The sequence below is a fragment of the Chenopodium quinoa genome, unplaced genomic scaffold (genome assembly GCF_001683475.1).
Source record: "Chenopodium quinoa cultivar QQ74 unplaced genomic scaffold, ASM168347v1, whole genome shotgun sequence".
Lineage (NCBI taxonomy): Eukaryota > Viridiplantae > Streptophyta > Magnoliopsida > Caryophyllales > Amaranthaceae > Chenopodium > Chenopodium quinoa.
In genome coordinates this window covers 4,575,851-4,587,043 of record NW_018742205.1, presented here as the reverse complement: position 1 = coordinate 4,587,043, position 11,193 = coordinate 4,575,851, and the positions used below count along the sequence as shown (strand labels likewise).

Sequence of the window (11,193 nt, the reverse complement as noted above, 5' to 3'; positions counted from 1 at the left end):
ATAGATTAGCGTACATATAAGATCAAAGTTTAGTCAAGTCAATTAGATTAGATACGAAAAAAATTAGATCAAATCAAATTATAAGAAAAAATAAACTCAGATAAAAAAAAAATAATAAGCAAAAATAAGGTGTAATAAATATAGAGCCTAAGGCTGGAATATTTTCATTGATACTACCCCCTCGATCTTATTTGTTCTTCCAATTTTGACTATGCAAATTTGTAAAAGATGCATAGCTTTGACCACAAATATCTTTAACTTTATATTAATTAAAAAATATAACAGTTTATAATTGATAAAATAATTATTGAGACGAAATGATACTCAACATGACTATGTTGTAATTTATATCTCTATTATATAAGTAAAGAGGGGAGATTGTGGTGTGCACTAAAAAAGACCACAACACCCCTCTTCAGATTCTTTTGAAATTGAAAAAAAAAAAATCAATCAATCAACGAAAAAAAAAAAAAATTTAATCAGTCAGCGAAGAACATGGAAAAATTAATCAATCAACAAAGAATTACATAAAATAAAAATCTACTTGAATTAAGTCCGAAATAAATAAGTAGTACATTATTTATTTTATGTCTATGAAATCGATCAATTAAAACACAATTATGTAATTTTCATCAATCAATTAATTTATGCAATTAAACTTATCTTTCGTAAATTATTAGCTTAAAATTATGATTATATATTAGTAAATTTGATATTGTTTTATTCTCCGTATTAGTAATGATGTTCACATGTCGACACGAACTACTGTCAATCAAACTCATACCATCTACATTGTTAGTTAGAGTACCAAGCTCAACTGTCTACCTTTATCATTTCATATTTACATAAGTTATCCACACGATCCTAATTAAAGATAAATAAATAAAGAAAAGGGAGATTTGAGATGATTATTCCAAAACCTCGAATCTCCTATCTATTCATAATATAATCTGATCTAAAATGATACATTTAAAAACATGTAACATATTAGAGTAATATTTTGTATCAATGAGGATTCTCCACGAATCACAAATCATCTCCATCGATTTTGATTGTACGCTTATATAACAAATTAATCATATCTTACGTTAACTCTTATATGTACATATTCGACTCTAACCAACCTTATCATTTTGCATTACTCCAACCTTCCTACAAACCTACTAAAGATCCTATAACACCCCCAAATTAAAAAAACTGAGGCTAGTAAGTAAATAAAATCATGACAGATCAGGTCGATCAATTCTTCCTAATAAAAAATACTCCCTCCACTTTTTTTTAGTGTTCCATTGGAGTTTGACACACATGCCGATGTAGAACTTTGGCCTATAATATCTTTAATTACCAATAAGAATAAATTACAACAATTAAATATTAATAATCTATTTATTGAAACATTTTCAATAAGTACCAAAAAGATTATACGGAGTATTTTTTTTGTCATGTATAATTTACAAACATTGATAAAATAAATAGCGTAAAAAGTCCCAATAAAACACCTTAAAAAAAAAAAGGAAAGGGAGAAGATTTGAGATGATTACACCAAAACCTTAAATTGTTTCTCTTTCTTACCCCTTCTCTCTCTCTTCAAATAACTTTTATTCTCACCCATTTCCTCTCAAAATGAAAATCTGATCGCTCTCACTTTCTCTCTCCTCGCCCCTTCATATATTCTCCCCTTCTCATCCCACAAAAAACACTCAATTCATTTTCAACTCCTAAAACATTTATTTTCTCTCTCAAATTCCAAATGAGCCATTTCTCCTTAAACCTCCCTTCATCCGATACACTCTGGTACACCCCAACTACAATGGACCACCACCACCACCAAAAACCCCTCCCCTTCTTCTACCATTCCTCCCTTCCTCTGTCCTCAAAACTCGATGATGTCGATTCCGACAACAACAGTACCTCCACCGCTACCGCCAACATTGACCGATCCGAAACAACCTCCTCCTCCCCTTCCTCCGCCGACCAAGAATACATGTTCGAAAAACCCTTAACCCCTTCCGACGTCGGTAAATTAAACCGTCTCGTTATCCCCAAACAGCACGCTGAAAAATACTTCCCCCTCGCCAACGCTACAGCCGTCGCAGATTCCTCCGGAGATAAAATCACCGGCGCCGTCGCAGGTGGTGGTGGAGTTTTACTAGGGTTCGAAGATGAGTCTGGAAAGTGCTGGAAGTTTCGGTACTCTTACTGGAATAGTAGTCAAAGCTATGTGTTGACTAAAGGTTGGAGTCGTTACGTTAAAGAGAAGAAACTTGACGCCGGCGACGTCGTTTTGTTTCAGCGTCATCGGTTTGAATCCGACCGCTTTTTTATCGGTTGGCGACGGCGCGGTTCCGCTCCGTCGCCTCATCACCATCATAATCATCACCCTCCTGCTCCAAATAATAATCAAATCCGATACAACAATCATCAGAGTAACTATAGCGTTGCGCCGTCGCAGGGTTATAATAATGGTGCGACTCAACAACACCAGATTGCTTCATTTCCGTCTTACCGCCCTGACTCTCTTCATGCAGGTAAACTATACACTCTAAGGGACCTTTAGAATCGTGTACCTTTTTCGTTCTTAACAAAATATTCACCCCTAATAAAAATTAAAATGTTCGGAGTAAAAAAAAAAAAAAATCTCAATTTTTATTTATAGGTTTAAAATTGAAAAAGAAAAATATCGTCACGTAATCGTCAACTCATCATCAAGTTGGATGTTTCGCCTTCTTTGTTTCTTTGCTCCCTTATTTTTGTTTCATGTGTTTCCATTTATTTTTTTAAAATAAAATAAAATCATGATTTCTTCCCTTTTATGTTTATTTCCCGAAAAATCCGATATATCCAAATATTTTCTGAATATTAATTAAATATAGTAAAATAATACGGGGTAAATGAGAAGAAGATGTATGATTACGCTCATTGGGGTGCGTGACTGACACCATCCAATTACTTAGGAGGAATGTGGTTCATTCCACGTTTTTTTAACGAGTTATTTCCGAGTTTTATTTAAACTATTTGTTCATTTTGGATCATTTGGCACGAAATCGGGAGTAAAAACTAGATACGGAGTAAATGAGAAAGAGTAAACCACTTTGCTGTGGTTGTACTGTCGAAGAGTACAAATACTTGACATTTTTCTGACTTGTTATGTTGAAAGTCAGGCAAAAATAATCTGATCTGATAAATAAATTAGTTATACATTTTTATTTGTTAAAAATATCTGAAAAGTTGTTTTTGACTAAACTCAATCAGTGAAATCAGCCTAACTAATTCGTTTGACAAGTATAATAATCTAGATTATAATCATTCTAAATGATACTCTTAATCTTAATGATTAATTATATGATACTATGAGACCTGTATAGTTAGATGGTGACGTATAATTATTAAAGTACTACACACCTACATATTTATATCAGGGGAAAAAAAGGACTAATTAAACAGGCACGTGGGATAACATTAATTAATGAAAGAAATTCAGTTACACGAATATAATACGGAGTAATAATAATATGATTTTGTTTAAGTTTCAAAAAGTTAGTTAAAGCCATTAATTAAATATAATTATAGTATAAATAATAATGATAATGATGATGATTTTGTAGGGACAGAAGTTAGGCAAAAGGGAAGAAAATCAGGCGGTGGTAATTCAAAAAGGGTGAGATTATTTGGGGTTAATTTGGAATGCCAAATTAATGATGATTTAGAAGAAGATGAAGAGCCTCAAACTTCTGATGGCTCATCTTTATCTAGCCAAGGTCAAGCTCAACTTCACCCAGGTTCCGGTTTCAGTTCAGGTTATGACGCGACGGGTCCTACCACCTACAATTACTTTGACTACATGGGTTATCAACCTAATCAACATTATCCTTCTCACATGGTACGTTGCTTTCTAATTTAATTAATTAATCTGTCAATTTAAATAATGTTGATTAACCTGGAATCTTCCCACCCAAATCCCTATTTATTTGCTTCCACTAATGAGACAAAATCCAGATGGTATTACTATAATGTAGAATCTAATACTGCTAATACTAATACTGTGCATTAGGGGATGTATTTATTGACTTTATTCGTAGACTAATGTTGTATTGCTGTCTTCATTATATCTGTCTACCTGTCTACGTAATCTCTTGAATATCGCGAAATCATTAAATATTATATAATCAATGTTCAGACTCTAGTCAAGTATAGTTTTAATAATATATCCTTTCTGGACTGAGGAATAAATATTCCGTGCTAATACAATATTCTCTTGTTTAAGTCGACAGATAATAAGAAAAAGGGAATTACTACTCTTATTAGTTATTTAATCATGAGCTGTTAGGTGTACGTACGTAGCCAAATCTAATCCCACATGCTGGGCGGGCAAGGGTGTTTGTAAGTATCCTTTTACGATACGTATACGTGTATGTACCTCGTGTTAACGGAAGATTAAGGAGATCTAATTAATACGTATCGAGGTGGTTATGATTTGATTAAACAAATGGTTAAGATACTAATTGATTAGAGTAGTAAAATAGTATAGTAGTGTGAGTTTTAAGGGGTCCCAAAATGAAAAGGATGGACTTACATGCAAAGATTTTTGCAAATAACAAAGGTAGAACGTGAATACGTGATTGAAGATTAGGACTAGTATGATTAGCACGAGGATTTGTCACTGTCTTGCTTTGCGGACCAAATATATGTATTTTCTAGAGAGAGAAAGCGAAAATAAATATAAATAGAATAATATTAGAGGTAGGAAAAGAAAAAGGGAAAGGAAGGAGGGGTCAAGGACGGTGAGCTATCACTTTGAACGAGAAGAATTTTGCCACAAATGTTTTCAAGGGTTTTCAACTTTGAATACAACTACTAATCTTGCTATTACTATACACGCTCGAAATTAAATACTCCTTCCGTTACTTAAAAACTTTATAGTATTAAATTTTCGTATAATCTATATTTATTTTGATTGTATTATTCTATTAACACGAATAGTACTGCTTATTGAATGTATGCTTTCAAAATATCAACATTTTATATATTTTTGACAGAATAAGGAGATTTGTGTGGGTGGTCCAAGGGAGTAAATATAATATAATTTTACATTTTGTTTTTTGTATGAAAGGTGGTATATAATGAGTCATTGGTCGGACTTGAAAGTGTCAATTATATCTGCCGTGTATGAGTTTCCTACATGAAGGAAGAATCGAGGGGTGTCATTTTCAAAGGGTGAGATGGTGGAATGGTCAGGGTTGTGGGGCTTTGCCTCTCATTTTACAGGGTCCATCCTCAGATTACAGGATTAAGATTGGATGGGAGTGAGTGTAGTGAGTTTTTGGGATAGGAAATTAATGTTTTCCATTTCTTGGCTTTTTTTTTTTTTTGCATTTTCCTACCCTCTTTTTTGTTGGCTATCTAAGAGTGTACTATTATAACATTAAGAGGTGGGTTGGATCTTTCGGGATCCATTTCAGATTTTTAGGGCAATCAGTGTGAATTGAACGCTCAATCTTTATCCTTGTAAACATAAGAGTTGTATTTAAAGAGGGATCTAATAATAAACTTCTTATCTTTCTCTGACCTTGACCCTCGCCAAGTACTCATACTTCATGGTATTAGAACACGATTAGAATTTTGAGAGATTAACGAGGTGTAGTAAAAAGACATGTAACCATGACTTGTATAGGGTTCTTGTAAGGTTGCATTGGCATGGCATCTCAGGTGATAATTTTTTTTTTTTGCATCCAAGTTGTTAGTTGTTATAGATGATGGGCCAAATTTCCCTTGGTAGAGGGAAAACAAATCAAATTAAAAACATTTGTTTTGTTGTAAGGGAGGTGAGGGGGATTAGTTTTGTAAGCATGTGATTTTCTAAGTAAAATGGGGGGTGTGATAGTGTTGACATTATAAATTCACGCGTACCAATGGCGGGGTTACATAATCATGTGCCTCTTTTGTACAGCTTAGCCATGGACCACGAACCTTATACATAGATGGCCCCTAGTTTATGTAGTGGGATTGGTTTATTACACAATTAATGATAATATTATTTCATTTAATTCGACCTCCTACTTGTAAAATACTGCCTCCGTTTCTTGATACACGCAGCAAATTGACTTTACATGCAACAAGTTGACTTTATTAATACTCTCATTAAAAGTCAATTTGTTACGTGTATTAAGAAATGGAGGAAGTATTTGAAATTATTATCATTATTATTGTTTTCAACTTTAGTGTGTATTGCATCTTGGTCCTAGGTGGTCCACTAACTACATTTGTGTAGGTTATGCATGTTCCATACCTCATCTGTAATTATCTATGGGATTGTTTTCGTTGATACGTCACTTTAACACCTTAATATAACACCAAATTGCCCCAACATCTTTCTCTCTAGCTTATTCTTTGAATTTTCCACTCCTTTGCCAAATAAATTTCTTGCTTGAACTTCGAAACTTTGTTAACCTTTGTGAAAACCTTGTTGTTGGTCATGATAAAACCTAGTCCTTTTCGGAATATAGTACTCCACCATGGATCTTAGTTTTGAAGGTTTAACTTCATCGTACCCCGGTGTACTAGTCTAACGAAATGATATGATCAAAATCGATTTGGGCCATTCGGCTTATTAATAGAAAGTGGCCTAATATTTAGAATGGACGACCTAAATGATAGTTGAAATTTCGAATTGCACCAAGATGAGGTACCTATAATTTCTTTGTGGACCTATGAGAAATGTTTGGCACATGCATGACTTGTTTAAATATATATAGGGTTGAAAATTAGGAGTGGTGAATATTCATACATGCATACAAGTGGGAGTATATATTTTAACACTTTGAAATGATATTTGATTGGATTTGCCATAACTTTTGGAATAGACAAAATGTTATGCTTCACTCTGTTTTTCCCTGTTTGTACTTTATTAAAATTTCTACAAATATACTATATGATGTGAAATTTTTTAATTGCTATATGTATTTATTTTTTACTATTTTTTGGCACTAATAATTATTGCACCATGTGGGCTGTAACAGGACATGAATTTCCCTCAAGATGTCAACCAAATGAGTAATAATCGGCTAAGATAAGATCACAAGATGTGACGTGCCCTCTATCCAACCCCCCAACTTGCTAGAGGTCAAACTTACTACACCAACATTATATTAAACCCAAAAAAATCAGGATGATAATTTTTTTTGGTGTAAAGAGAGCCTTACAGCACTGATGTAAACAAAATTTAATCCCGAAATTTTGATTAGCACCCCAAAACTGAGAAAGGGTGATGACATGTTTAAATACTGTATGATGAAACTAAATGAGGGGATAGAAAATCCCATAATTTCAGGCATTATTCTCTCATACAGTATAATTTTTTTATATTTGCCAAAAAAAAAATAAATCATGTACAACTGGTAGTAGTGCTCATGATTTAAGTCCGAAAAAGAGAGTCCCAAAGGCAAAGGAATGGAGGAGAAATAGACAGCACAGGTTATGAGGTATGGCAACCCAATGTGGGCCCTACTTTTGTGTTTTTGGGTATTTGGGCTTTTTTAAGTACGATTTGCCCATTTCCAACACGTGGCATTTTGGGTCAATACCTTCCAAAGAATCTATATGGCTGATGAGAGAGAACGTCAGATATTTACATATTCCATGCTTTCCAATTTTTTTTTTTTTTTTTTTTTAGGAGATGAAAAAACAAAGTATATTTTAGGCCCAAAAAAAAAAATTGTTACAAGGCCCACTTTATTTAGTTTCTAACCTTATCTAGTTAGTGAGAACTAAGAAGAGATGTAATCTTGTAGATTAACTTTGTTCTTGTTTTTATAATTCCAATGTTTTTATTAATTTTTGTTGATTTATTGATATTTTTGGAAGTTATTTGTAATTTGTAAGATTTGAGAATCCTTAACAAATGACTTTTGCAGGAGAAGTAACTTTTGTATATATTTATGTTGATGTTTGGGTAATTTGTGATCAGATCGGGATTATTTAGCTTATTTAAATTGTTACTATCTTCAATTAATCGGACTTTAATGGGATATGTATTGAGATATATCTAAACTTGAATTATCATGATAAAACCTTTTAATTTGAGTTTGATTGTCCGATCTTATTTTTATGTTTTAAATAATTTTTAATAATTCATAAATTTTCAAAGGTAAAACTAAAACATGATTAATGATATTATAAACTTCTCAATTTCTTAATCTGTGGGGCATTGTACTTTTCAACCAAATACTTCTAAATCCAAAAGCTATCTTTTACAGATAATTGGCGAGTTCTATCAATCATTTGGCTATGTTGCGTAAACAAGAAAAGTTAGAAACTTACCTTAAAAGCCATTCTATCACTTAGAAACTTATCTTAAACTCTGATTCAATTCTTATGCATGTCATTTTAACCACCCAAAAAGTACTAAATTATTGTGTATTGCCTTTTTTTTTTTTCCTTCCTTTGAACTCTTGTGAATTGACTTATGATTATCAATATATTTTTGAAATAGACTATGATAAAAAAGAAATTAATTCATTGTATCATTCACTAGTAGAAAAAAAGAAATAGGCAACCCCCCTATGGCAACGGTTCATGAAAACCGTTGCCAAGTTAATTGAGCGCCAATTTAAATATCAGAGTTGGCAACGGTTAACCGTTGCCAATTTTTTTTTTTTTAAAAAAAAATTGATTAACATTAGCAATGGTTAACCGTTGCCAATTGCGTTTTTTTTTTTTTAAAAAAAAAAAAAAGGTAAAGGTTTGGCAACGGTTAACCGTTGCCAAATTTTAAAAAAAAATTGCGGGTTTTGTTCCCTACTCTCACTGTTCATCAACGTCTTCATTCATTCATTCATTCAATTGTACTGCGTTTTCCCTCTTCCTTCTTCATTCAACTCTGTCCCCTCTTTGTTCCTCCATTGAAGTGGCCTCCATTGGAGACAATTTCCCCTCCTCTCTTCTCCTTAGCACGCTGCTTCATTCAACTCAGCTCCCCTCTTCGTCGTTCCTCCATTGAAGCTAAGTGTTGCGAGCTTTCTCACCTCCATTGAAGACCGTATTCGCGTCGTACTCCGTCAATAACTCCCTCCATTGTCTTCAACCTAAGGTAAGTAGCAATTAGGTTTAACTTATATCCCTCCATTGATGAATTCCTTCGACTTTTTGGTGGATTTGCTTTACAATGTAGTAATTAGGTTTTACAATGTAGCAATTAGGTGTATGGCGCCCTTTCAAGTAGTTGTTCGAAACCCATTATTCATGACATACAATTTAATTGTTTTGTATTGGTGATAGTTTATACATAGGCTTGTGTACAGATTTGTTTAGTGCTAGTAATATTGGTGATTGGGGTGAACTTGTCTCTTGCCTAGGCTTTTGTGATGATTAAGATAAGCAAAATCGGTTCCTCATTGTTGTTTTAAACTTTGGGTGATAAAATATGGAAGAGTGGTAGAGTCTAATTCAGTAGGGAGATGTGGCTATCGGTAAATCTTGAGTGCCCCTTTGATTGTTTTATAAAGCTGGTAGATAATGGCATTGCCATCAATATCATGGGATCGATGGGCAAGCTGGGTCTAGTTCATTGTAGGAGAGCAGGGAGGGGCCAAGGGGGCCAGGGCAGGCTGGGGATGAGATGGACTGGTGTATGGTTGTGGTGTAGTGTGTTCTTGCAAGTGGTTAGTTCAGTGGTAAATGTGAGACTTGTGTTAATACGAGTAATATTGTTGCTTTTAATAGTTTGTCTAATTGTAATGTATCGGGTCATTATTTAATAGTTTTTGTCGTTTGTGGCAACTTGACACTCCATGGATGCTTTAGTGATGCAAGTATGTACTAATGTCCCTATTTGTATTTATTATCCATATCTCATACGTACTTACTAACTTTTAATTTGTTTTTTGTTTTGTTTTTTCTTTTTGCGTTTTTATAGGTTCATATGTGAATTGAAGTTGAAGCTAGTTAAGTTTGAAGACTACACATTAATTTAGCTCAAGTGGGAAGTTAGAAAGAATACATCCATTGTGTTGGTATGAATTATAAACTTCTCTAAGCTATAAATATTTCTTTCTCTCTATTATTGTTTTAATAAACGTTTTTTCATGCTAGCTATTAGATTTGTGTATTATATAATGACTAACTAAATACAACAATAAATATATAAAATGTTTGCATCATCATGTGCCTAGATATCCGTTCAAGGCTTTCTCATTAGGAGAAAGTCTTGAATAGTCCCCGGTTGGGACTGTTCTTGAACGTTTACTCTCACTTAGGTGGTGAATGTATGTCCTTTTTTTCGATTTTAAGGAACATCTTGGCTTACCATTTCCTCGATCACCATGTTCTCTTGGTACATATGTGGGTAAGTAATTACCTACGTCGTGTACTTGGAGAATTGGGGGGAAATGCTGCCGAATTTTCCTTAAAATTGGAAAGTTGACATACATTCACTAGTGAGAGTAAACGTTCAAGGATGGGTTAGGTTGGAGTGATAAGGACCCTTTGGAAGCATATATTCATTTGTGTATGTATATGAATGTTATATGCATGTTGTGTGTTTGAATTTGATTTGTATATATAATAGATGTAGCAATTATACATTATTTGTAATATGTTGCCATGTTTAGAGACAATTTACTTAATGGAGAGGGATCGTGGATGGATGTATGGTAGACGTGATACATTGGAATTCTTTAATGGGGTTCAAGAGTTCTGCGAGACGGCTTCATCTTATCAGCGCAGAATGGGTTTCGAGTGCCTCTATTGTCCTTGTGTTGATTGTAATAATGTGAAGGTGGTCAATAGTGTTGATATCATTAGAGATCATGTAGTTTGTCGTGGGTTTAGGGTTAAATATCATGTGTGGATTTGGCATGGTGAAGAAGGAGAGTACAGTGGGGATGTTATTGGGTATGATGTGCATGATGATAGAAGCAATGATATCCGTGTGGACGAGGAATACAAGAATGATGAACATATTGATGATGATGGTGCTGAGGAGGGATTTGAGGATGATCATGTGGATGAGGTTGAGGATGAAGGTGTGGATGAGATGATGCGTGGTTTTGAAGGTGACGTGTTTGAGTCATTATCGGAGGCTTCTAAAAAGCCTTTGTATCCTGGGTGTAAAAAATACTCCAAACTATCAGCCGTGCTAACTCTTTTTAACATTAAGTCGAAGCATGGGTGGACGGACAGTAGTTTTACTTCCTTGTT

The 11,193-nt window shown here is 33.8% G+C and overlaps 1 protein-coding gene across 2 annotated transcripts; it reads left to right on the top strand.

Moving 5' to 3' along the window:
• The first annotated feature begins 1,407 nt into the window (after positions 1 to 1,407).
• LOC110729974 (B3 domain-containing protein At2g36080-like) lies at positions 1,408 to 7,381 on the top strand. 2 transcript variants are annotated; one of them, XM_021909771.1, is made up of 3 exons: positions 1,408 to 2,528; positions 3,612 to 3,880; positions 7,017 to 7,381. In XM_021909771.1, the coding sequence occupies exons 1-3, from the start codon at positions 1,751 to 1,753 to the stop codon at positions 7,068 to 7,070; spliced, it is 1,101 nt and encodes a 366-aa protein (XP_021765463.1). In that variant the 5' UTR covers positions 1,408 to 1,750; the 3' UTR covers positions 7,071 to 7,381. The 2 variants fall into 2 exon arrangements, with proteins under 2 accessions (XP_021765463.1, XP_021765456.1); XM_021909764.1 differs by having other exon boundaries at positions 1,412 to 2,528; positions 3,606 to 3,880.
• The last annotated feature ends 3,812 nt before the right edge of the window (positions 7,382 to 11,193 follow it).